The 27,350-nt window shown below is 43.4% G+C and overlaps 1 protein-coding gene across 6 annotated transcripts in view; it reads left to right on the forward strand.

The window, feature by feature from the left end:
- The first annotated feature begins 254 nt into the window (after window positions 1-254).
- Window positions 255-27,350, forward strand: part of PKHD1 (PKHD1 ciliary IPT domain containing fibrocystin/polyductin) — a 280,498-nt gene continuing 253,402 nt past the window's right edge. For 5 of the 6 annotated variants that reach the window (XM_068936955.1, XM_068936957.1, XM_009676883.2 and 2 more), the window contains exons 1-16: window positions 1,062-1,267; window positions 3,677-3,803; window positions 4,896-4,973; window positions 6,433-6,571; window positions 7,549-7,648; window positions 11,752-11,809; window positions 13,410-13,488; window positions 15,770-15,844; window positions 17,940-18,004; window positions 20,812-20,851; window positions 21,424-21,494; window positions 23,584-23,685; window positions 23,967-24,062; window positions 24,716-24,851; window positions 25,745-25,859; window positions 26,729-27,004. In XM_068936955.1, coding sequence (XP_068793056.1) covers window positions 3,755-3,803; window positions 4,896-4,973; window positions 6,433-6,571; window positions 7,549-7,648; window positions 11,752-11,809; window positions 13,410-13,488; window positions 15,770-15,844; window positions 17,940-18,004; window positions 20,812-20,851; window positions 21,424-21,494; window positions 23,584-23,685; window positions 23,967-24,062; window positions 24,716-24,851; window positions 25,745-25,859; window positions 26,729-27,004 — 1,479 coding nt within the window. In that variant the 5' untranslated portion in view covers window positions 1,062-1,267; window positions 3,677-3,754. Of the gene's footprint in view, window positions 334-1,061; window positions 1,268-3,676; window positions 3,804-4,895; window positions 4,974-6,432; window positions 6,572-7,548; window positions 7,649-11,751; window positions 11,810-13,409; window positions 13,489-15,769; window positions 15,845-17,939; window positions 18,005-20,811; window positions 20,852-21,423; window positions 21,495-23,583; window positions 23,686-23,966; window positions 24,063-24,715; window positions 24,852-25,744; window positions 25,860-26,728; window positions 27,005-27,350 lie in introns of those variants that run through there. The other variant, XM_068936956.1, reaches the window with a different exon arrangement.

Consider the following 27,350-nt stretch of genomic DNA (forward strand, 5'->3'; position numbering starts at 1 on the left):
GTATATATTTAGAGTATTCCCTCAAGGTTGCTCCTTATTTTGACCATGCTTGCAGTGAAACTGGCTAATAAGTAAACTGAGTGTAGACTTGTGGGCAGAATGGGGTTAAATTTCACATGGGTTCCTGTAATCATTGGTTATACGCAGTTGTGACACAGGGGCTTGGTCCAAGAATAAACCAAACCCAACTGGTTCCAATGTGGGGCAGAGTTCCAAAACTCCCCTGAAAGTTGATCACCCATGACTTCGTGCCACCGAGTCTCTGAATTGAGGCCAGGGAAGAACAAGAGAGAAAGAACGAGCAAGCCTATTTCATTTCCTTTTGGGGATGAGGTAAGAGCATGCATACATACTGCTGGTGCTCAACTGATGTGTGGTAACTCATTAAATTGTAGTTATGTTGCTGTATCTCAGAGCTCCCTGTGAGTTTCAATGGAAACTTCCACAAAGGCATCCATACTAAAGCAGGGCCAGTATGGTTGGTGTCAATGCAGCTAGCTATTCAGCACCTGATTAAGGCTGGTCTGGGTTTTGCTGCCAGTCAGTCGAGGAGCATGGCTCTTCATGGGGTGAGCTAGAACACTATATATGGCCACTGCTCACTATCTCGCCACTGACTCTGTAAGGACACGTGGGAGTGTAGGTACCTGAGATGTGCTCAGGCAGTCTGCATGTGCCTTGGACAGAGTTCCTGCCAAGCTCAGAGGCTCCTGGTAGTGCCATGGAAGGATAAAATTGAGAGCATACAAGGCAACCTCAAACTCCGCTTGCTATGAAAGCCTCTCCCAGGTCAGTTGTCAGCATACCAAGAAACACTGTTCAATCAATTTTTATTGGGGGCAGGGAGGGTGGTAAAAGGAGAAGAATAAAAAGGATTGACCGTCCTGTTGAAGATCTAGTTATATACCAAGAGGAGAACAATTCCAGGTTACTCCCTTTGTGGTCATGCAAGACTTGGAACAAAATAGTTAACAGTAGCAAGTAACTTAGGTTAATAATTAAGCTTGCCTAATGTACAGGCCTGAGCTCTCTCTGTGATGGGCATTGAGCCTGCTGAGAAACTAGTCTGGTGGTTTTCAGCACACTGTGATTCAGGGTCTGAAAATCACAGTTCAGACCCAATCAGGGCCTGAACTGAGCACCTAACACAACCGTGGACCTAAAATTTGCAGCAGAGCAGGTGTCAAAGGGATGGAACAGCTATTCTGGCATCGGTACTTCCACGCTTTGCTCATTTGAGGAAGTGAAAAAGAGCAAATAGGATAAGGTAAGTAGTACTAAAAGAAGCCCCAGGAAGAGCAATAGCAATAAACCCAAATTATCTCTTATATGGCTGCTTAAAGTAGCCTCAGCTCTTGGAGCATCCTGCTCCTGCTGTGCTTTTCCTAGGGTGTTAAGCTGCAGCTCTTTCACTGAACAGCCGTAGGTATTAACTGCTCTTACCCAGCAGCTCTGAGAAAGTTTTTCTTTGGGATTTTGTGGCCATAATGCACAGTAACTGGATGACCTTAAAACCAGTGTTCTGTTTGTGGTAATGGCAATATCACCATTTTAGGTGGATTAAGGGGAAACGTGTATAAAAAAATCTGTTTTACTATAAAGTTCCTCTATCCTAGAGGAACCACCAGCAGACTTAGCTTAAACACCTGCTATGGGTGCCTTATGTTCCCCTCTGATCGCTGTGAAAAAATCTCCCTGCTTTAAGGGAGGAAGAGGTGCTTTGGTGACTGCACAATATCTACCATTAGAGTTCATTTTAGACTACTTCCAAAGGGAGTCTTTTTGTCTCCACATATGGTACTTTGTTTTACACCACAGAATGATTGATCTCAGTGCACAAACTGAAATCCTTCTGGATAAATTAAAACTAGAAGCTATGCACCAAATACACTCCAACCACTAATGGGTGTTCAGTCCGCGGGACTAGGCTAGAGCTAGTGCGGAGTAACACCCCTGAAACGCTTACAGTGTGGATGTTGATCGTTAGCATCAGTTGCTTTGTGCTACAGACCAGCTTATATTGGGTTCTGCCACAAATGTAGATATGGCTTGGATGTGGATTTTGTTTTCTGCTGCCATTATCACTAAATATTTTGCTGCCCAAGTGGCTTGTTCTAAGCAACTATTTGTGCTCCATTTCTTTTTCTTTAGTATATGAGATTGGTACATTACTAGTGCTAACATCTCAATGACCAGATCAGTATTAAGTGTTACCAAATGACAGGAGAACAGCTTCTCCAAGCTTTGACTAACTTAATTAGAACTCCTTATTGTGATGTCTGGCAGAGGAGCAAGTTCATCTTCCTACTCCTCTTTCACTTGAGTAAGGAACGTGCAGTACCCCAGCAACATCCTGCACTTGTGGACAAAATTTGGCCACATCCCTTGAACAACTGCCAAAAGCATTCGATCTACAAACTGCAGATCACTTCTCAGCGTGCAACAGTCACTTTAGTAATCTGTCAAATCATCATATCCTCTGAATCACCGCAAAGAACTAGTCCTGAGTGCTTTATTCCTTTTATTTATTTATTTATTTTTAAGGTGTTGCATTATTAACCTAATAATTGGCTCAGTTGGCTTGGTTTTCATGAGCCTTGCAAACATTTGTAGAAAACAGCAGAGCAGATAGTTACGACGGATCATTGTTTAGACTGTCTCGGGTGACCTAATAGGCACTCACCAGTGTAGAAGAGGACTTCAATCAGTGAAAGGAGGGAAGATCACTGGATGGAAGAACATAGGAGCTCTTGGTACCATCATCCTGGAGGGAGAACTGGTCCTTAGCAAAGTTGAGTTCTGCTATTTACTAACTGACTGCTGGAGCAGGAATGTAAAAGTCCTGAAAGAAAGTCTTCATATCATTTTGTTCCTCTGAATTTGAGGGCAGGGGTCCTCCTTTTGAGGATTACTGGTTGTACACTGATTCACAGTGATCTTGATTTTGTCCTCTATACTCTACAATAACGATTCTAAATCCTAAACTAATTTCTTGCCATTTGCTGAATCTCTGGTCTGAGCTGAATTTTAACAACCAAGTGATGCTCTGGGTAAAGGACCCAGCCCCCCATGAGGAACAAGTGACCCAGTCCCTCTTTGTGCTTTGGGGGTTTTACTCATTAAAATTTTGCTGAAATCATTGGTTCATGATTATTTCCTTGTTAGTACAAAACCCAGGGCAAAGGCAGTAAAAGTTGACGGTCTATATTTTTAAATGTTGATTTCAGAGATGAAGAATGACCATGGCACAGTTTAGTTTAATGGAATAGATGTAACAATTTTGCACAAAGCAGCACACTGCTAGGAGAATTTAATACTGACATCTTTAAATCCTGTACGTGCTTTCAATCCTCCAAGTGTGCATAGCCCCTGATCGGACTCAGTCCCATGAAACATGGCCCCCGTGGGGAAAACTCGTCCTGAGCTGGGCTGGAAAGTGATCTACTTGGGGAGGCATAATGTTCTGTTGGGTGTTTCTGTGGGAGCGGTTTGCACTATTTCAATCCTTTACACAATGTGCAAGATGAATCAGGGATTTTTTTTTTTTTTTTGAACCATATCAGAGTTGTCTTTGTTCTCTTTGAGCAGTGGACTGTTATACAGCAGTCCACTGCTGTCCCCACAGGTTTGCAAAGTAAAGAAAGAATACAGATAGAGTTTGTTTTTAATGTTACAGGGAAGGTGTTAAGGTATTAAAGCCAAGGGCCTGAGCTGAGATCCTGGAGCCTTGTGAAATCCCAGTCCAAAGTCTGAGATGAACCTTCTGAAACCTTTTCTGAGTGCTGAGCTAATGCTCTTTGCAGGTGGGTACTGCAGATGCATTGTCTCCAACCATGCTGGTAACGCAACAGCTGCAAAACTCAGTGCCTCAGGGTTAGGTACGACCTGACTGAGTGCGAGGCATGCCAAAGTGTCTCTAAGAGGTATTGGATGCTATGTGATATTGGCTGCAGCACGCTGGATTTTTGCAACCCTTATCAGTGCTTTTGCTGGTTTTGTTTCCGTACTTAGTGGGCATTTCAGAGTGGGTGCCTGTAGTTGTTGTTAATTGTCCCTGTTCTGCCTGGGTTCCTCTTGTGCTTGCTCATGTCCATTTGCTCAATTGTCTTATGATTGTTTACATGTTGATACCAAGAGTTCATGCTACATGTCTAAAATCTTAGTTCAGACTGGTCAATATCGTTAAGTGAGATTGCATCAGCATATAGTTGATGATCAGCTGAAATGCTAGACAACAAACTGGATATCACTGTAAATAAGGGCTTCTGAAAAAAATCTGAACACTGGCTGGCAATTTCTTTCATAACCATTGGCTGATCTCCATCCTCATCAGAGGATGAGGGTCCTTAAAACAAATCCTAAATCACCTGAAGAATTTGATGCACTTATGAAAGAGACTATCTTGACTTAATTTCATAGAGTAGGAGTTCCTTTCCAGTCTGGTGTTTCTCTTTCCTAAGAACTTCTGCAAGAAAGAGCTGGACAAGTTGTCTCAGAGCCAGAAATCGATCTGGTATTTTGGCAGTCCTAAGTTTGGGGACAGTGTGCAGAAGTGAGCAAGCACATTTCTTTGAGAGCTGGAGTAATAAACATGAGGTTTATTGTGTTAATTTTGGTTTTTGAGGAGGACAAGACACTGGGACTGTGGTTCAGTCCACCAAGTCCAGAAAGTATAAAAACTCTCTGAGAAGCAGGACTCTTACATAGGGCAGACAGTTGGGGCTAAAAAGGGCAAGCGATATGACTAACCTACGTGCCTATGAAGGAGAAATCAGGCGGATATTGCAATCACATGAGGACAGCCGTTGGGCCAACAAAATATGCCTTGTCCTGAATGAGATGGGTTTGATGTTTGTATTACACTCCAGCCTGATATAGTTGGGTTATTTTTGCAGTGACAGCTACAGGACTGCATATTATGCCCCGAGAGGGCAGCGTTGTTGGAGGAACGTGGATTACTATTACCCTGCCTGGTGAGTTTTTAACTCATAAAGCACGCATCAGAATAATAGAATCTTCTCTGCTCTGAGATTTGGAGGTGGAGTGACAAATTTCAAGTAACAGATACGCAGGCTGTGGTGCCCAGAACACAAAATCAGCTTGAAATTATTACTTCATAAACCATTATTGGTGGTTATCGGTTTATATTTTTTTTTCAAGTGTCAGAAGTCAGATTTCTGCCTTATTTTTGTAGCACCAGGGCTAGAAAATCTCCTACCTATCCCACACCCCTCCTTTTTTAAAGGGAAAACTGAAAGTCTCTTCCGTTCATAGGTCCTCTGAAGCTGGAACTATAAGAACACTAGTGAAAAACACGAGATCTGGGCAAAAGCCAAACTGACATGCCTTGCTGATATATGCCAAAACTGTTAAACCCGATTGCCTAAAATTAAGTTTTGTTTTGTTTTTTTTTTTTAATTCATGAGTGCTGACTATTGACTCTCTGGGAAGAAATTCAGTTTCCAGACCGATTATTCTCCTCTGTTCTTTTAAGATGTTCAGGTTCTGACCTGGTCATCTATGATGTGATGTGATGAATGGCATCTGTCTTGCTTGTCTGAACTGTGTGTTAAGTCCCTTAGAGAGGATGAGCTGGAAGGAGAAGGAGCTCCTGTCTTCAGGTGGAGATGTACCCACCACAGCACAGTGTGGCAGGCAGGGAATCACACCTGGGAGCTCACACTTCAAGCTATCTGTGAGATATTTTGGGGGCACAGGGAGCAGACAGCCAGGCTGGGAAAAAAGGGAAAACACCTTTCTAGGAGCAGGAGGAGTTGCACAGCTGACTGCAAACTGAGAAACTGTTTACGTCTTTAAAACGAATGAGTAAACTGGGAACCACCTATGAAAAAGCGCACAAAGGGAGACTTGCTTAAAAGCCTTCCGTATTTCTAAATTGTATGGTTAAGTTACAAAAGGTAAACATGCTAGCTTTTGTTCAGACAAAATTTAGCTTTTTGAGGTTGAAAAGCCTTTGATATTTTGGACAGCTCACTCTAAAGAAATAGACTAAGTAGACCTACCTTGCATCCCAGGCCAACCTGAGGTCCTGTCAGTGTAACTATGCAAAGCAGACGTGAAACAACTGGTGTTTGCAGTCTCTCTAAATATATATGGGCACAATGGTTGTCCCAGTGTAGACGGCTGAAGAGATTCAGACTCCCAGTATAGAGAAATCTCTGCAGTAGAATATGTGTGGGAGAGGCCAGGTATTGTGTTAGAGGCAGAAAAGCCAAGCAGCTGCATGGGAAGATGAACTTGGGCTTAATATGAAGTAGGTCAAACCTGACTGAAAAAAAACCCTGATTAGAGGCCCTAAGCACTGCTGCTAAAGAGACAGTGACTTTCACACTCAATTTTCATATTATATGTGACTGAATGTGAGCAATCATGCCCTCATTGATCTTTTCTGGTTCATTTTTCATTACAAAGATTCAACATCCCACCAGCCTGCCTCCTCAGCCAGTGGGTCCCAGCTGGAGGTGTCCCTGGTGAATCCAGGCCTGCCCAGGTTACCATGTGATATCTCTCCTGCATATTTTGACTTATCCACCATAAGATGCAGAACAAGGTATGATCCTCGACTATTGTGTGGACAGACTTCTGCCATCTGTTTGACAGGATCCTCACTTTCTTTGTGTCCATACAGGCAGTTTGAGAGTGTAAGGGATTCCTATGGCTGCTACTAGCACTACATCTGAGCACCTCCTGATCTGTGCTGCGTTTACACTTGCTTCAACTTAATGAAGCTAAGGATCCCTAGCATGTGTGTCTGATAGGCTGAGGCTTGGAGAAGCTATGACTCAAATACTCAAAGGCTTGCAGGCATCTGATTCTTATGTAGATGCATAATTCCCAAGAAATCCTGGGGATTTCACCACCTTTTTGTGTCCTTGATGTGTCCAAGATCATAAAAGAGCTGTGGTAGTGCAGGAAATAAATATGATTCAGAGTATTGGCTGAGCAATTTGAGCTGCTTTTTCAGTCTGTCATAACTTCAAAGACCTTTTTCTTTTGACTAGAAGATTAAGGGCCTCTCAAGAAGCTATAAGAGGGACCCTAATGGGGCTCTTCCATCTCTTGCTTCTATGATTTAGCTGGGAGTTATTTCTTCTGTTGAATATTATGATGAGAAACTATGTGCATTAAGGATGCATCATTAATTTACAAACCAGGATCAAGCTGCCCTGTAAATCTAGGCAGCCCTGGGTTATTTTAATACTAATGAATACCAATTAGTTATTCGTATTAATGAACACTGATGAGTATGTATGTGTTTTGCATTTACATACAATTTGGATAGCTAAAGTTCTAATATAACCCTGCTACCTTCTGTACTTATCTGGAATTTCTTACCCTGTGTCCACATTTCTTTTTAATTCTAGCTTTTGAGTAGACTGTTCAGGCCTACACATCATAGTGTAAACTTTCCTTCCTCTGTCAAAGCCTCAGTGGACCTAGCAAGAATGTAGATACCTTGAGGGATCTGTCATTTACTTAGAAATAAACCTTCTTCTATATAAAAATAATGGGTTTTTTTCCACCCAGGTCTTCACCTCAGGAGGGTTTGTACTATGTGGAGGTGACCTCTGAAGGACAGGTGATTAACAACCCTACCGAGGTGGAGAAAGACAACTATACTTTCAAGGTAACCACCAAGCAAGAAAAGAAGTAATGATAAAGAATTTAAGGTATTGAAGGGGGTCAAGCTTTAGACCTAATATCACAGGAGACATGCTGAAACAGCATCTTTCGTACTGAATGCCAGGTTGCACGTCAGGACAAGAAGTTAAGACGCTACTTACGTCCTTTAAAATGAACTGCATCAAGGCACTCAGTCATTAGTCTGGCACTGGACAGACTAGTCAATCTAGGAAGTCTTTCTGAAGCAAAAATCTGTGTCCCAGGTAACCTATTCTTGCACTTCTTAAGCTTTTAGTAGGAAGACCCTACTGTGAAACTTTTAATATTGTCCAGAGAGTTGTCCAAGCAATCAGCCACGCTTTCTACGAACCTCATGGCCTTATTTGCCAGAATATTCAGCTCTCAACTGAACGAGTTTAGAAAGGTGTACACGATCATGCTAGCATTGTATGTGGAATGCCATGTTCTTATCAAACAAAGGTTGGAAGCAGCTGATAAACCTTGAAGCACAAGTCGATACAACTAAAAATCACATCAATCTGAAATGTTATGTCAAACCTTAGGTGTTCTTGTTCTCAGTCCAAGACCCTTTGACTTTATTTCCTGTTGGAAAAGGGGCAGGCAAGGAGCCCTGTAGGCAGACTGAGGTGGCATCTCCAGCTAGTAGAGCTGCCCCTTTTCTGACTGTAATTGCTCACACTGCTACAAAGCTTCTCATACGGTCACAGAATCATAGACTCAATCAGGTTGGACAGGACTTTAGGAGATCCTTAGTCCAAATTCTTGCTGAAAGCAGGGTTAGCTATGAGATCGGACCAGGTTGCTCAGGGGTTTATTCTGCTGAGTCTTGAAAATCTCCAAGGATGAAGATTTTACAGCCTTCCAAAGCCCCTGCTCAAGTACTTGACTGTCACCGTTCTTATGAAGGACCCCAGTCCACTCTACATAAAGGCAGCCATGAAAGTGCAAATAATGGACGGCTAGTTTTAACCTAACGCAGCCAATTCTAGCTGAACTGAATTGGGGGGCTCACATGAGATTACTTCTTTTGGGTTTACCCTCCTAGCTGTAGGGTAGTAGCGTATAGTCAGTCAGCAGTGGGAGGTAGTGAAGGGCAGGAATACCTCATATGGGCATAACTGGTTTCAGAAAAGGGGATCTCTCCAGGCCTGTGAGAACTTACCACCCCTCAGCCCCCTCCAGCAAAGTATTTAGCCCTTTTGATTCTCAATACCAAAACATGTTGCCTTTGGAGGTTGTGGGGTATGCTGGTGTTAGAGCAGTTAATGATGATGGTGTTGGGATCTCTTGCAGCGTGGAATCCTTAACTGTGGACGTTTGCTTGAGGATGAGGCCTGGTGTGTCTGGAAGTCACGTCCTACCTCTGTGCTAACTTTGAGTATTGAGCAGGAAAGCCCAGTGTTTCAGTAAATGGCACATTAAAGTTGACGAGTCATTGGGTGGCTCAGCTAGCTTGCAGAGCTGATGAAAAATCACCAGGGGATGCTGTTAATGAGATGCATTCCAAGCTAAATAAAACACAATGTGTCTCTTTGTTTTGGGACTGGGACCTGGGAGCTATGCGTATTAAAAATTAATTTTCCCTCTGCAGTAGATTGAAAAAGCCTGCTGCAGGCAGCAGCAAGTCTAAACAGCTCAGACGTTAATGTCAGCTAGTGGCCCTGGATTTCCATGCTGTTTTTGACTCCTTTCTCTGCATCAGCTCCAGCCCAGGGTGTGGTGGGATGCTGCCTTTACTTCTCTGCACTGACAAGCATTGGAGGCAGTTTGTGGCTTTTCATCTATTTTGCATGTATGACCTAGAGGGAAGAAAACATTGGACTCTGAAAGGGACTCATGTTCAGAGAAAGCTTGCAGAGAACTTGCAGTAGACTCCTTGATTTGATTCTGGAAATGCAAGTTGTTTAAGCTGTTTATAGGCCTGTCAGCAGCATCCACAAGTGGAAATGGGGATGGGAAGGGGCTCAAAAAGAAGGTGAGGAGGCTAGAGAGATGTGACGAAGGTTCTTAGAAACCTGGGAGGATGGGAACAGAAAATAAACACGCATGGGAAACCTATCTTGTTCTGTAGGGTTAATGAAATCGAGCAGTTGTTATCTTAAATGAAATCAGAATTTAGCCAGTTAGTAGTGCTGCAGGCCAGATCTGCGAAGGTATTTGTAGCTTCTGAGAAAGCAGATAGATAAATGGGTTTTACAAAATCTGAACAAATCTGTAGATTGCCTTAGTCCCAAGACACTTGAACACCTTTATAGATGTGACCCTCAGTTTTCACATGGTACTCTTCATCTCCAGAGTGCAGAGTGCTACTGGGAAAGATGATGATATTACTCTTCTATTCCAGAACAGATAACTGAAACAAAGCACTGAAATGTTTTTTTTTTTTTGTTTTTTGTTTTTTTTGTTTCACAAGGTCTTCCTGTGAATCCCAAGGCTATGTCTGTAATAGTTAGCAAAGCAGGTCAGGATGCAGACCCCAGGCCTGGGACTGTGCCAAGGATTCAGGATTTGGGTGGTTCTTTCTACCTCTCTTCCAGAAGCTGCCTGGGTAACGGCCAGACTGCTACCTACAGACAGTGTGGATGAGACCACCTTTTTGGTGTAGGTAGAGAGAGTTTCCCTATATGAACATAAACCCTGCAGTTTTCTGGATGAAGTAGCAGGTTCTATGTTATTTACTAACAGATCCTTAGTCCAAGAGCCCACATTCCCTTTCCATATCCCTCCTCGTGGCCTTGGCAAGACACGTGGCTCTGTTTCACTGGCTGTCCCTAGTGAAGTTGGGCGCACCTCAGATATATCTACTTACTGTTAGATGGCATTCAGCTAACCCAGCACCCCTGCCTTCAGCAGTGGATGATACCTTGTACTCTGAAGACAGCTCACTCCTTGTCCAAAGAATAAATGTTTTTTAAAATAATTTGAAAGACTTTCCACCACCTTTTCCTTTCCTTCAGTTCTGGTATCCAGACCCTGGGCTTCGGTATGAGATAGTTTTCTGCTGCTGAGGCCCTCCATGTATTTGGTCGTGCTGGGCTTCCTTTTTGTGATTGTAGATAGGCCCATTCGCAGCAAATATCACCTACGTGTGAATTAACAGCATGTTGAGGACCATGTGTACTTCTTGTCCTTGACTGAGTAATGTTCCCCCACCTAACATTTGAACAGGATTGCTGTCAGCCTAGACAAATGGTTGCTAGAGTCAATTTGGCTAAAAAAATCTCACAAACTGATTTAAGTGTAAACTAAAAAAAAGGAACAGGGCTGCTCTGCCTGTTGAAAAGGCAGAAAAAACATCTTCCAGCTCAAGTATCAGTGTTCTTCAATTACTTTGAGAGTCAGAGGGTGTTCCTTCTACATTTGGAAAGGATTCCCGTGGGCTTCCCATCTTCTGAGAAGCTTTTCTTTAAGCAAAATATCTCTGCCCCTTCCTGGGCTCTGTTCAAATCAGGAACCCAGAGAAGATTTCCAATATCTCTGTGCCATTTCTTCGCAGAGGGGAAGGTAATGCTTTCCTGAAGGCACCTTTGATGTATTATACTGAGTGGAGACGGAGCTGAAATTGGGCCAATATAAGCATTTTTTTTGCTAAGGTGCTTTTCGGTACCCAACAAGCTTGTTGAAGGCTAGCTTGAGTATCTTTTCTGTGCTGTAGAAATAATTTTTAAGAGCATCTTATCAGGGCAAGGGAGGAAGGAACTGATTCCACCACGCCAGGCAAAATGGAGGCCTTGACTTTAGACAAAGTATGGCTTAGAATTTGTGTAGCGTTTTAAATCATCTTTTCTGAATAATAAACATCTGGGATCGTCTCAAGCCAAGACGTACAACTTGGGCACAGACGAAAAGGATGCAAAAATAGCGGCAGGTGAGACTCTGAATGTAGAGGGGGAGCAAATCTCCTGGGTAAGAAGGGTGCATTTAGACTTACTCCCTTTTCAGAGCAGGAATCCACTCCAATATTCAAATCCTAAAGTGCGAGTCTCTGAAATGTGGTTGCCAACTGTGTTGTGAGCAATGTGTAATCAGATCTTGTCAGGCTGCTGTGAAAACAACTGCCATTTAACTACAAATTTCTCCTTGCAGTTCTCTGCTGCGCAGACACCTGTGGTTTACCAAATTAGTCCACCATCTGGCATCCCAGGTATGGGATCTTTCTTTAAGATGGAGCTCACTTTAATTATTATTTGATGTTGCATACTGTCTTTCTCCTTATGAGGGGGTTGTATTGCTGGGGATTAAAATAGGCACCTCCAGAACTTAATGTCCAAGCTCACGCTGAATAGGAAAATGGGTTTTCACAGGGGAAAAGTTTGTTGCACTGGGTACAAGCAAAACGGGTAGTGCATAATGACCATTGGGGCATTTGGCACTTGGTCTCCATAGCCCAACTCTACCTGAGCAGGGAGATGTTGATTAGTTGTTCGGAGGGTACATCTAATCATTCTCGGTTCCTAAGCTGTCTGTCCTATTTCTTCCATAGTACTTTCAATAAGCATTAACTATTAAGTGCTGATATTATAATGCCGTTCACACTTGTAGTTAACGAAGCTTTAGACCAGATTTCAAATTTACCTGAAAAGACAATCACTGATAGTAGTCTGAAGAATTAACTGATGTTTGGAAAACACTTTTTTTTTTTTTTTTCCCTCCCCTACTGCTATTCTGTTGGTAGTTCCAGGCTTTCTTAGAAAATTTTACTTAAAAGTTTATATCCCAAGTCATGAGCAATCAAAACCTTTTGGTCTCTTGGCAGTGTAGAGATGTATCTTCTGAGATTTAGTGGCACCTAGGTGATCTAATCATATCAGTCCACCAGAAAATAATCAGAAATTAGGAGCGGATTTCAGCTCCAGATTCACATGCCTTGCTTTAGGGTATCTATAGGGATGTTTCTCCATGTTAGTCAGACATCTGACCTCCCAAGATAGTCTGTGCAGAAAAAGAGAGTGACTCTAAGCATCTAGTACTATTCAAAATGTCCTAGAGTACAAGGGAGAGCTGCATGGGGCAGGTAGATATGATATAGGACTACGAAGGCTTGCTTCCTTCTGGACTCGCAGTTGGAGGATATGTGCAATACCTCAGGGTACCTCAGATGACATAAGACACCTATGTGTAGGTAAATGAATCAAGCAGTCAGTACAGTAAAGGGAGCCTTGAGAAGGTTTTATCTGGACAACTGTAGGTATTAGCATTAGAGTATATTGAATCACTGTGATTTCATTAACCACATATATTAGACCTCCACTGTCTCAGAAACCCAGCATACATAAGGAGAGCTCTGTGTTTATCTACAATGTAGAAAACTTAAGTGGGAACTTTGGTCTCTGATTTTGTTTAATTTTGTTTTAAACTGTTTATTCTAAGTACTTCTTTATTATATTGTATTTTAATTATTCCTCTGCACTACTGCTTTTCTTGTTTTAGGCCCTGCGTCTCTGGCGCCCTTGAAAAGGACTTTAAGCATAAACACTAGTGTGTTGGAGCGCTTGTCCTAAAAGTGAAGCGCTGTACTTAACTGTAAAAATGAACTTATGCTGAAGTCCTTTTCTGGGCCCTGACCTCCTCTATCGTAAAAACACAGCACACTCACATTTAGTGCGTGTAGGTGACGCTATTTGGTTGCCTCATGAGGTTCTGCAGTGGAGTTCAGTCAGATTTTTTTTAGTTAACAAAATACGTTGAGGGAAAGCACCCAGCTTTTAAAAGACTCCTTTTAATTTCCATCTCCTTTCAAACAGGAAATCTGATAGAGATCTACGGGAAGACAATTGCTGGAAGATATGAAACCCTGGACTTCGATGTTGATTATATTGATGGGTAATTATGTATAAGCTGCTACCTGACCTAGTCCCTGTAAATTGGCATTTCTTCCATCAACCTCCTTGACAGCAATAAATTGCAACCAGTTGGCCTAGAATTGCTGTTTCCTTCTTTTGCGGTTTATTGCAGCTCATGAGTTGGGCTCCAGCAAACTTTGTTAATCTAATTGCAACTGGTCCATTAAGCTAGTTGGTTTGTTTACTGGCAGCACAGTCAATCACAGCTCAGTGTGAACTGTACTGTAATTGCATCTGGTTGTTGTAGATTTTATTTTGGCTAGCAAATTAAAATTTAACTAATTAAAATAATGTCAGAATCTAAAAGTTAAATAAATTTTCCGTTCCATTTGCATTTTTAGAAATACTATTAGTTTGAAGCAGATGCTTTCATGGTGAGCCAAAAGGCAAAGCAGAAGTGTTTTGAGACAAAAAGCTTAATTCTCCACTGCTTTAAACCTTCTCTGGTCACTTCCTGCTTCTCAAGGAAGGTTTGTTTTTTTTTATTTCCTGCTGCTTCTGTGGTTATGCACAGCAGAGCAAAGCAGGTAAATTTTCAAATTTTCCATGGTTCCAAGGCAGCAGGATTTTAAGCACGAGTCCAAAATGAGTGTGAATGTTGCCCTCAGGTCCAACATATATATTTCCATATGTGTGGAAACAGTCTCATACTCTCACCAGGTTCTATTTTACCTCCACTTGTGACCATGACAGTGGAGAACTAAGCCCGGGTGGATACTTTAAAGAAACTATTAATCTATAGTCACTCTGGCATTTTAAGGACCAGTTCAGGACCCAGGGAAGGTGTATATCCCCACTAGTTACCTGGAAATCCTAATTCTTGATGTGTACAGCTGCAGATGTTTGACCACTGCGTATTTTCTAGCAATTTCCTGGCCTGGATGAACAGTTGCCTTGCTAAGTACTAAATTCTCTGCTAGTGAAAATAAAAGTCTGTTGTAGATTCCTGGCACATTAATTACACTTGTTTATCAGCTCTACATTTTTGCTCCCTGGATACCTATTAATGCATCCTTTGTTCAACAATAATTACTGTTTCCCCTGCCTCTGGTGAAACTGTGAAATCTTCGATCAGTGGGAAGAAAGGCTGCACTGTCTGACTTCGGGTTGGACATGCCTGTGTGCTCCATTGCTCCATTACTCATTTACAGCATAACCTCACTAACAGCCAAAGAGGAAATGGCCCCAAAACCTTAGCATACCAGATAAGTCCATATCATAGCTTCATGGGAATGCTTGCCTCATATTTGTTTTGTGTTAGTAAATATGTACTAGGATGTACTAAGGGGAACTTGGACTTCCCCAAAGCCATTTGTCACTCAGTCACACTGGGTAAAATTCAGGGCAAAAGAGGGAAGGGTTTTTGTACTGATGAAGGTGTTCTGTACTTTTTTTTGGGCTTTGTATGGGATACAATGGTCCAGTGATGCTAAGTCGATTGTTTCACAACACTGTAATTTTCTTCTGCTTTTCCTTAAAATAAACATATCTGAATACTCACCAACTCTATTAATAAAACCGCATATAACTGCACCCAAAGCCCAGGTCATAGCAAAGTGTTTGCATTATAGTAGGTTTTTAATTACATGTTTTCCTTAATTGCCTGTTAATTCTCAAAGAATCATTACCACTCTTTGCTGCTTATGCTGATTACTGTGAATTTATTGCTCCCACCTGACTCCTCCTCTCTAGTGGAAGTCGTTTCTTGCCCTACTGGTTCTTTAAGGCGGGAATACTCCAATTTACTGTAAGGAGCTTGGGTGATTTCTTAGCAGAAGTTGTTTGTCACATTGTCTCTCCTCAAAGAAATAAAGAAATGACTGAGCTGCATCATGAAGCAATACAGCTGTAGCAGCATGACACTGCCCTTGTGCTGCCTGGTGCTTCTGGAAGGAAAGGGTGGGTAAAGACCTTCTGGGACCAAAGTGGCCAAGCCTCTGCTACAGAGAGGAGATACTTGGGTCTTTCAGAAGTAGCCAGGGTGTCTCTAAGACAGTTCTGCCACAGTCTGTATAAAGATGTGTTTCCTCACAGCGTGTGGACAGTATTTATACAGTCTGCAGTATTTATACCCTCTAAGATATAAGAGACTAGGGCTTGTTTGGTTTTCTAGGAGACCAGTAAGCGCTGAATACAAGTGAGGGGAAATTCCTGACCCTTTTGAAAATATTGGCTGCCTGTTTTAACAGGATCATAATTTCAACTGGGAAGCTTTATGTCTTGTCTTAAAGTCATGTCTTTCCTGTTTATTTTCTGCCTAGCCCAGCTTTCCTTGTGGCAGAAGTAGATGGATGGACCAGTCTCTGCTCTTTTGCCAACAAGCAAGCAAGAAGCATGTAAGCAAGAAGCATGTTAGTTTTTGACCGACCTTTGGTTTGTATTGGTGCAAAAGCTCAGCACAGCTTGTGCACAAACGTTTTCTGGCTTTTGGCAGAGCTTTCCTGCTTTGTCATAATGTGGGGAAGGACCATGAGGAGCTGACCACTAGGTCTGTGGTTGGTGCGGGCAAGAGCTGCTGGTGCTCTGCGGTTGCAGAGAGGATCTGCAGCTCTATCTGTAACAAAGTAGGGCCAAGGGCTGTTCTCTGACCTAGAAGCCATGTGGTATGGCCTGGCTGCATCTGGGTTTGTTCAACTCTCTTAGTCTCCAAAACAAGGTTGCAATATTCAAGCTGTCTTTTGGAAATAGACCTGGGCCAGTGCAGTCTGATACAATGAATCGTGTATGGATATATTCTGAAAGGTGGGTTAGCAGACCTCAGCCAAAACTGTGGAAGGACAGCTCCAAAAGTTTAGCAGTGTAGATGGACAGGGTCCAGTGAGAATGTCCTGGCATTGTTCCTTTATTGGTATGGATTTATCCTTATGTCCTGGAAGTTACAGGAGATTATTCTGGACTGCTGGCTCTCTTACCCTCTGCTGGGTTATGGAAACGGCCATGGGCTCTGTAGTAACATCCCCTTTAGTGCCCTGTCCTATGGACCGGTACAGTTTGTCACGCACCTCAAGAAGTTATGGAAGGCTGATTCCTGGAAAAAAGCAAGGAAAAAGTGAGATATGGCTCTGCCTGGCCACCATAGCAACCTGTAGAGTTTTGTTAACAGGATAGGAGCAGGTAATGAACTGTGCCACTTCTTTGATGAATGCAGAACTCACAGTCACCAAGCAGTGTTTTGCTGCTTGTGTCTCTCAGTCCATGCTGCTGTGGTGGGAACACGACACAGCCAATGTGACTCAGCTATGCTGTAGTGCTGTCTCTGATTTCTCCAGGCTACGAGCAATTATGTCTTACAGTGATCAAGTCTTTGAAAAAGTAAGGCCTGTGTTAAAGGAAATCAGAGGAAAATCCTGATTGCACAGACATTGGTGCTAAGGCTCCTGGAGTCCTCAGTGGGCCCACTTACTTCACTGTAAAATTTCACCTGCTCCCAGAAGGGGAACTTATATGCAAATGTGAATTGGAGATAGGACCCAAGATCCTGAGTGTTTAACCCCTGTTGCTGTGCAGGGGCAGGGTCTTGCCGTCGGATAACTGATGCTGCATGAGCTACTTGCTGCACCTTTAATGGGACAGAAGGCGAAAAACCCTGCCTGTGTGATGGGTTTTCACTGGAGCAGGTCTGGTCTTAACTCCTAGTGACTAGATCATGTTTTGAAGCTAGGTCTTCAGTTGTGCAAATCAGAAATTCAGTACAGATATGCATCCGTCTCTCAAACTACTAAGTAGTGTAGATATGAGGAGCGGGGCCACTCTTTGTAAGTTGTTTAAAGTTTTGCAGACCCATCTGTGACATCATTGATTTTTTTTTTTTCCTTTTTCCTTTCTCAAAGCAGTTTCACCATTTACAGCTCTTTTCCAGCTTGTGATCAATTCCCCCCTGCTGAGAGATCAGTTCCCTCCATCCCGTAAAGCTCATTTCCCGCCAGAGGCACAGAAGGTCTAAACTACCTTCTCCGGTTTTGCAGCAGGTGAAAAGGGAACAAACTCTATTTTAGGCCATCTCTAAATTGGGAGCCATATTTGATCTGCCCATCCCTTTGTGTAAATTATAGATCCTCTTTTTTCCCAGCTCTTCCCCTCCTATTTGCCCTCACCAGGTGCCCAGTCTCATCTCCCTTCAGCTCCCATTTCAGACAGAGCACTCAAAATTGCCAATAGGATCAACTTCTCGAAACAGGGATTACAGGGCCAAATTGGAGAGCTGCGTGTTGCTGGAAGGGATCCTTCTAAGCTAGTCAGCTCTGTCAACGGTCAGCGGAAAGATAAATGAGACAGGAGACAAATGAGGTGTTGTCTCCCTTTTTCTAAAGGGAGCCAAGGGTGGCTACCTCAGAAGTATAAGTCAGCGTCTTTGTTTGGTCTGATGATTCTCACTGTGTTTTTATGACCCTTTGGAAGCAAAAAGAACAATGCCTCTTTGTCTCTCTGCAGCTATCCTATTCGGGTGGAAAATGGACTGGGGACCCTGCAGTGCCGGGTGGAAGGCAACCACATAGGTAAGTGAAAAGCCCCTGTTTCTGCAATTTCTGCAGCTCCTTGGGCAGAGGTGGGGAGTCTTGCCTTCCAAATTAAAAGTGTGACTTCAGGCTGAGTCCATAAAACCTGCTTCAGGTGCCTGACTTACCATGGTCTTAAGCATAACCACGGCAGTAAGTGATTTGCATCCCCTTGGCTATCTGTGCAGCCTTTTGGAGAAAATGAACTGCAGTGCCCAAGTGAAGCAGTGACAAAAATGGTGTAAACATGACCAGAAGCAACTAAGCGATTTGGCTTCTTTTCTGTCTTTGCTCAGTTTCCTTTTTTTTTCTTGTATGTGATGGACCTTCCCTTTCCTCCTTCGTTAAGACAGAGGAATAGGTTGGGTATCCACATTCATGGCCTCTCTGGTAGCAGTTTGGATCACTTGCTTTGTCACTGCTTCATTTTCCTCACTTTCCACCACTCTGAGGAAGCTTCTGATTTCTTTCTGAGGCTTTGTCTGCACAGCAAACTTCCTGCTTGGGAAAGGTGATCCGAGTTAACTAAATACATCTGAAATGAATACCTAGCTTTCATGTAGATGCTGGCTGCTCAATTCAATAGCCTGAAATTTTGAGGTGTCTTGGAGCATCTAGGACCTCTGCTGCCTCCCAAACATGATGGAGGGCTGGTGGCATGGCAGGTGAGGTCAGATAAGACCCACAAGGTCCTATCCCCGCAAGAATCTAGACCCACAGAGGGTCTAAGATAAAACAAAGAACATACATATACAGACAAATCCTACCCCTGACGGTCAACCTGTAGACTCAGATATATAATTGTAGGTGTTTACCCTGTAGTGTCTACCTATGATCTAAGGCTCTAAGCTCATTATGCTGTTAAGCAGTTCAGCTGTCTGCACGTGTGTGAGTTTGAGATGCTGTACAATGTCCCACCTGGCCTCTTGGTACCCCATCAGAAGGGCACGATCTCCTGCCACATCTATCAACCATCTACAGATGTCTTGACTGCCCTAGGACATCTCAAATGACACCTGAAACTTGTGCATGAGCAAAGGAATTAAGCTCTAAATTTTCACTGGCTGTTCTAGGAGCTCATATATAGATCCCTGCATGTAGACATCTGAATATGTCTTAAACTGTGACCTGAACCCCACTCCTAAAATTAGGTAAAGGGAATCCTGCCCTAAGTGATACAATAGTCATGGCCCCATTTCAGCTTGAGACTTGCAAAGTGTTTCGGGTTATTGTTTTGGTTTTTTTGGTTACTTCTGAGATTTTCTGGACTGTCTCTTATGGTGCATGTTGATATATTTTTTTTCCTCTTCCTGTAAGGGTTGTGGTCAGTGACGCAGAGTCTAGTTGGAGGCCTGTAGCCAGCGGTGTCCCCCAGGGGTCAGTCCTGGGTCCAGTCTTGTTCAATGTATTCATCTGTGACCTGGAGGAAGGCACAGAGAGCACTCTCAGCAAGTTTGCTGATGATACTAAACTGGGGGGAGTGGCTGACACACCAGAAGACTGTGCTGCCATTCCGAGGGACCTGGACAGGCTGGAGAGATGGGCGGAGAGGAACCTCATGAAGACCAACAAAGGGTCCTGCACCTGGGGAGGAATAACCCCATGCAGCAGTACAGGCTGGGGGCTGACCTGCTGGAAAGCAGCTCTGCAGAGAAGGACCTGGGAGTGCTGGTGGACAAGTTGACCATGAGCCAGCAGTGTGCCCTTGTGGCCAAGAAGGCCCATGGTCTCCCGGGGTGCATTAGGCAGAGTGTTGCCAGCAGGTGGAGGGAGGTGATCCTGCCCCTCTCCTCAGCCCTGGGGAGGCCTCACCTGGAGTACTGTGTCCAGTGCTGGGCTCCCCAGGACAAGAGAGACATGGCACTCCTGGAGAGAGTCCAGCAGAGGGCTACAAAGATGATGAGGGGACTGGAGCATCTCTCCTACGAGGAGAGGCTGCGAGAGCTGGGCCTGTTCAGTCTGGAGAAGAGAAGACTGAGAGATCAGATCATCGATCTGATCCATGTGTACAAGTATCTGAAGGGAGGATGTCGAGAGGATCACAGAATCGTTTAGGTTGGAAGGGACCTCTGGAGATCATCTAGTCCAACCTCCCTGCTCAAGCAGGGACCTCTAGAGCATATTGCCCAGGATCACATCCAGACGGCTTTTGAACATCTCCAGGGAAGGAGACTCCACTACCTCTCTGGGTAACCTGTTCCAATGCTCTGTCACCCTCATAGTGAAGAAGTTTTTTCTCAGGTTCAGGTGGAACTTCCTATGTTTCAGTTTGTGCCCATTGCCTCTTGTCCTGTTGCTGGGCACCACGGAGAAGAGGCTGGCCTCATCCTCTGCTGGCTTCCTCTCCCCAGGATGAGGCCAGTCTCTTCTCCATGGTGCCCAGCGACAGGACAAGAGGCAACAGGCAGAAACTGAACCACAGGAAGTTCCATCTGAACCTGAGGCAAAACTTCTTTCCTGTGAGGGTGACAGAGCACTGGACCAGACCAGGTTGCCCAGAGAGGTCTCCTTCCCCGGAGATATTCAAAACCTGTCTGGATGTGATCCTGGGAAATATGCTATAGATGACCTTGCTTGAGCAGGTGAGTTGGACTAGATGATCTCCAGAGGTCCCTTCCAACCTCAACCATTCTGTGATTCTGTAAATCAAGAGCAGCTCTGAAATCAGCACAATTATACTGGTACAAGGAAAACGTAATGAGGAGGAGAATCAGGCCCAGGACACGTGGATAAGATTTGGTAGAATACACCCTTCACGGAGCACTTCACGTCCCTGCCATAAAGTAAATGTGTTTTCTCTCCTCCAGGGTCTCACAATGTTAGCTTCTCAGTGTTTAACAAAGGAAGGTGAGTAAGAAAGCTCTTTCTATTTTTCTATGTGGGAACACAGTTGAGTTTGGGGTAAGTGCATGAAACTTGTACTGACATTTGCACTGAAAATTATGTTTTGTTCCTTAGAAATTAGGTTTTGTTAACTTGAAAAGATGATCGTCGTATTAGGGATGAAAAGGGAGGACATTCCTCCTCCAAAGCACCTCCACTTTGGAGGTTTAATACTTTAGCTTCAGTGTCCAAAACAGAAGTCATTTGTTAAGTGTAGCTGAATAAATTCCTTCCACCTCACTTTTATCCTATCATTCAAGTAGGAAAGAATTATGTCATGAAAAGAAAACATAAGGATGCATTTTGATAATATCAAAGCCATGCTTTGTAATGGGAAAGAACTTTTTATAAAGCATTCCAGCCATATAACGGAGTATCTTGAATCAGTGTCTCAATGCATGGGTGACAGTTATTGTTAGTCCCCATAAAAATATCCCACTGTTCATCTGGAGAGCAAGTGTCCAGTTCTGCCAAAAGAAGGTCTAATCCCAATTTAAATTGCCATGAATCTCTCAGGCATTTTCTTTTTCTTCCAGGTCAACAGTACACAAAGATGCTTGGCTCATCAGTGCCAAACAGGAGCTTTTCTTGTATCAGACCCATTCAGGTATTGCACTGGTTCACCTCACCAGTTGCACAGTCCCACGACAATTCCAGAGTGGTCTAGGAAAAAAACTTGCTGTTACTCTTCCTAAGGACATAGTCATGTTGTGCCCTTGTTTTAGGTGTGCAGCTCCCCTGGTATGTTATGCTCCATTGTGGGCTGACGGGACAAAAGGCTGCAGATAGATAGAAAATTTCAGGAAGACCAAATTTACCTGCTAAGGGCTGGGTGTGCTGCCTTAGGCTACGTGCTAAATCCCCAGTGGATTAATGTTCACATCTTAGAGATATCTTTGAACTCTGTCTGTGATGGACAGCTCTAACTTGGAAGAGTCAAGCAGAGAACAGCAGAGCGACTGAGCACTGGATTGTGGGTGACTGAGCACTGGACCGGGTTGCCCAGAGAGGCTGTGGAGTCTCCTTCCCTGGAGATATTCAAAAGCCATCTGGACGTAATCCTGGGTAATGTGCTCTAGGTGACGCTGCTTGAGCGGGGGGGTTGGACTAGATGATCTCTAGAGGTGCTTTCCAATCTCAACCATTCCGTGATTCTGTGACAGGGTTTGGAATGGAGTTGTTTAATCCTTATTCCTTGTCCTGTAACAGTTGTAGACTTGAGGTGTTGGATCTAGAGAAGTTTTACACCACCTTTCCCCCTTAAATCACATCATATTTGGTAAGATTGCACTTTAGGTAACGCAGTGGCCTTAGGATGAGATGATGGAGATAATGTTTAGCCACTCTTAAGAGCTGAGTTCACATAAAGGGCTGGTGAATGGCACATTGCTGCACCATTGGTTGGAAAAGAATAAAAATTAAGGCATGTTAATATTTATAACCATGACATGACACTTCCAGCTATGTAGATAACAGATAATGAAATCCTGAGCACCCACTCAACATAATGATCATGAAAAAACAGTGCCAGAGTTTTGGAAAGGACTTGTGCCTAACGGTCATTATGGAAGTAGGGGATCATGGGCTGTAGAGCACGGGATAGTGTTTGACCTCCTGCAGTTGCATAAAGCTGAAACATACCACGTGGTTCACCTGCATAGGTCCTCAGAAAGGCCCCACCATGTTTTTTTCCATTAAGATTTGACCAGTAGAGGACCTGAAATATATGTGCTATATCTGAGGAGCCTGGAACAAGAGATAATAACAAAAGAATTTTTTTAGAATACAGTCAATGCATTAATGTATTTCATATATTGTATATAGCATATAGCTTGTTTCACCTAAAGATTCTAGGCACTTTTTAAAAGAGGGCAGTATCATTAGCTCCTTATTTACATGTGAGGAAACTGAGTTACGGTAAAATGAAACGACCCTGCCCAGAGTTGCCTTGTAGGCTACTGGCAGAGGCTTAGCAGAAATAACATCTGCGAAATCTACCTAGTAGACTGTACTCCTCTACCCAGTAGACAATACTATCAAAGTAAAGTTTTGAAATTGGATGAATTAGGAAAAAAAGTGTAGATCTGGAAAAGTTTCCCTCAGCTTTTTCATTAGGCTTTTTTCAAGACTCTGTAAGTGCATTTAGATGCTTAGACTAGGACATCTGAATACAAAATGAAAAACTTGTCATCGTGGAGGAAAATAGGTCTTCGTTGTGGAAGGGGATGGCATTAATAAAGAGCAAATCCTGAAAGATTCTAGTGGTCACAATGTGGATGCTCACGGTCAGATGCTCAGCTCCCTGCATTTGTCCCATAAGGACTGTTGGAAAGGGGACTGTTTAGATGCAGCAGCATCTAAACCTGTAGATTGAGTTCAGAAGTGAGTCAGACAAGGTCAAAAGGATTAAAACAACTTCATTTCCACTTTTTGGAGTTCCACAACTGCAATCTGAGCATGACAGGTGTAAGACGAAGTAACAGTTCAAGCATTACAGTATTTCTCCTGTCATGTTGCTGAGCTCTCTATAATCCCCGTGGCTGCCAAGAGCTGAATGAAGGAGCAGGGAAGCCTTTTCCATTCACAGAAGCCTATTCCTGTTGGAAATAGTTCAAGTGTGCTGCTGGCTTTGAAATAGGTTTGGGATCAATCTTTCTCATGCTCATTTTCAGATTCCACTTTTCCTTCCTCTGCAGATATAGCCTCTGTGTATCCAGCTGGTGGAAGTCTTGGAGGAGGCACTGACCTCACTATCATGGGGGATTTCTTCGAGGAGCCAGTGCGGGTCACTGTTGCAGGTAAGGGAAGATGTTAAATGTTTTTCCAGTACAGTGGTATCGGCATTGGCCACAGAAACCCAACCAGTATTGATGGATAGTAAGTGAGGGAGTCGTAATGCTCGCCATAAGGAAGGCCTAGTTATTTTGACTGGAAGAGTGAAGCCTTTTACTTGCTTTGATATGCAAGCCCAGGTTTCTGGGGAAAACGTTGACCCTTTTGGAAAGAAGGTGGGCTTATTCCACAGCTCGTTTGTGTTTCTAAATCGCAAGTGGCATGTTGACTTCTTTCCTGCTGCCAGGTGTCCTCTGTAAAGTGAAGCACCTTTCTCCCCAGAAAATCAGCTGCACCACTGAGCCTGTTGGCAAGGACAGCAGGCTTACTGCCCCCCAGCCAGGTACAGTATTTGTATTACTAAAAATCCATACGTATGGAAGTGGAGGGTAGCAATCATTTGGTGATGAAGGTGTTATAGAAACAGGGCTTCCCAAAATGCTCTCTGCTTCAATATCAAGCTATTTTCTCCTAGATTTGATAACAAGAACAGGCAGGGAAGATAGCTCAGCCCACTGCTTGCAGCCTTACTGTGGTGGGGGGAAGCTCAGCCTGATGTATAAAGCCATTGAAAATAAGGTGAAGAAGCATGACAATATTTAGGTAAAAGTGGGGATAGATGAGCTAGCTGAGGAAGCTGGGGACATTGCTCGAGTGGAGCATTGCAACAGGAAATTATTGACCATAGTGTTGGGCTTGGCTTATTTTGACCATAGTTTAGCACAATGCTTCCTGCAGGACACCAGACACGTTAGCTGGGTTGGAAGTTCTGTTCTTTGAGGATTTTTGTTCTTTCTGGTGAAGGGTATCAAAGTAGAGAGAATTCCCTAAAGCAAGAACTATGTTTTATCTTGGAGTGCAAATAGATCTGCAAATGGAGCCAATCGATTATTGAAATCTTCTATTCTGGCCTGCCTTCTTGCACCACTGATTCTAGCATATGCTCTGGGTTTTTTGTTGGCTGCTACTGAGAATATTTTTATTTTAACTTTCTAGGAAACAGAGGGCTTCTCTTTGAAGTCTGGGATGATGCCTCTGATCTGACAGAAGCAGGCCCTGGATATAGATGGCAGTTTGTACCTAATGCCAGTTCCCCAGTAAGATTTCTGTCTGGGGCAAAGCAGTCATTCAGGTACTCAGTGATCTTAAAAAGAGATGAAGCCATGGCAATCACCTTTAGCAGTGTAAGGCATAACAATAACACCTGACAGTTCTTTATAGCAAAGTCTGACTGCGTCGCTCATGTGAATCAAAGCAAGCCCTCTGCTCCAACGCCCCTTTGAAGCTCAAAATATTCTGTGAAATGTTTTATTCCCCTTCCCCCTTTTTACTTTTGCTCAGTATTTTTTTCCTCTGTCTGGCCTGGATGTGCTGAAACACCACAAAAGTAACAGCTGAGGAGGTAGAAACAGCTGTAGTAGAGGCTGCCTTAGGTTAGAGCTCCAGCCAGATGTGGAGGGTCAGATCCTTAGTTAATGTTGGCAACAGCAGCTCAGCTGGAGCTGGTGGAAATACACTGATGCGCCCCAAGCTGCAAATCTGTCTGTGAGCTGTGTTAGTGCACCTTCCTGAGCCTCTTTAGAGACACCTATGGAGAGCTGTGCAAAATGCATGGACATCTTCACTTTTCTAACACTTCTGTGTATTTTTCAGTTGATTTTATGTGTGATTTTAAGCCTTTTCTTGTCTAGTCAGGGATAGGGTTTTGATTAAGAATAAATGCACAAGGGTATGCAGCCACCAGCAAAATCATACCTACTTCCTTGGAGAGGTAACTCTATTTTTTTTCTTCTTCCTTGAATTATCTCAATCAATTTCCTAGATTATCTCAATTATAAACACTATTTAATCTGCAAATGGGTCATTTTTGGTGTTTTTAGCAGTTTTAAGTCTCTGAATGAATTTGTGTTTTGCTGTAGATAGGTCCCACGTTCTTTCTCTGTTACTCAGTGTATGTGTGAAGATAGGGTGGAGAGGGGTTGCGCTAACTCTTATACGTGCTATTGATGTTCTGCTTTTGTTTAGCTCCAGGCTTCGTGGATTTTTTGTGGCTCCTCAGACCAACAATTATACCTTCTGGATTCAGGCGGACGGTCCAGCATCTCTATACTTGAGTTTGTCCCAAGATCCAGGATGTAAGGTATTACTATTGGCACAGCAAAAATAAGAGAGTTAGGATAGGGAAGAGTTGTATTTAAGGTCATCACAAGTGAGAATTTCACCAGTAAGAACTGGGTTATTAGCCCTTATTCTGCACCTGCTGTAGACTTAAATATGTCGGATTATATTTGGTGTTTTACATTGGCGCTTATCAGCAGCTCGGCTCCTGAAAGGCTCACTATTGCATCCAGAATTTTTGAAAGTCTTTTCTGGGAGACATTTTAGTATTTCCACATGTTACTCAATCTGTACAAGGGGACCTGGAGGCTTTCTGTCCTACTGCTTTCTTTTGCATCCTTTTTTACCTGTAGAAATTCCACCCTCTGAAAACATTGGTCTTTCTCTCTGTAATGCTACAGGGGATGCTACAAATAAAGGTACTTTGTCTCTTTAGGCTTGTCTTAAGCTTAAATAACTGAACAGTGCTAGCAGAAGCATATAGGCCTTCTCTTTATCTCTTAAAAAGCTCTATGTTGCTGATCTTTCTTACAAATAGTAACTTGCTACACCTCAGAGGGCTGTAGATATAGTTCTTGCTTTTGTATTTGTGGGACGTGAGACATAGAATTGAAGCCATTCATGAAAAGCTAAATGGGAAAAATGTCATTAGGCTAGAGTCAGCCACAGGAATTGCCTTCTTTCTGGTATTGAGCTCACAGTCCTAAACTAAACCTCACTGAGAGGATGGCTCTCCCTGCGTAATAAAACGGAAAAATGTCATCCATCAACCCACTTCTGTTAGTTATGAGCACAAACCTCCTCTCTGTATCAGTAGAGCTGTGGTGCTGGACACAGTGACTTTTGGGGCTGGAGAAATGGCTCTGATTGTTTTTATTGGCTTGGACATAGGTAAGAATAGCTTCTCTCCCTGCGGGCAATTCTGAGTGGTCTGAGCACTGGGAAAATAACTGGAATGAGAGCTGGCAGCCAAAATCCCCCAAATTCGAGCTAACTGCTGGCTCGAGGTACTACCTGGAAGCGCTGCATCATGGCAAGGCACCCAGCAGCGGGATGAGAGTTGGCGTCCAGATACACAACACGTGGCTGAATCCCCATGTGGTGAACACCTACTACCTGGAGAGACATGAAATTCAGGCTCGTGCCTTGCGACTTCCAGAAGTGCAGGTCAGTGCTGTGTGCGTGACCCTGGGAGCTATACTGGCCCTGGTGATATAGAGGGTAGCAAATCCTGTGGGTAAAGGCCTTGGCCTTGCTAGGCACGAAAGTGTGTCATGTAAGCCGAAGCTGTACAAGGCTTTTAATACATGTTGGCAGGCTGACGTAAACCCTACGTTTGCATTATAACCTGCTAATGCATTGAACTGCAAGCAATGCTGACTCCCCTCAGCTTTTACTCACTAATTAGTGACTCATGTTAATTTATACAGACTTGGGATACCTTTTACTTTTTTCTAACACGTTCAAAATGCATGTTATCAGATGTGCCTCGTATTGCAGTCAGGTGACTGAT

The sequence above is a fragment of the Struthio camelus genome, chromosome 3 (genome assembly GCF_040807025.1).
Source record: "Struthio camelus isolate bStrCam1 chromosome 3, bStrCam1.hap1, whole genome shotgun sequence".
Lineage (NCBI taxonomy): Eukaryota > Metazoa > Chordata > Aves > Struthioniformes > Struthionidae > Struthio > Struthio camelus.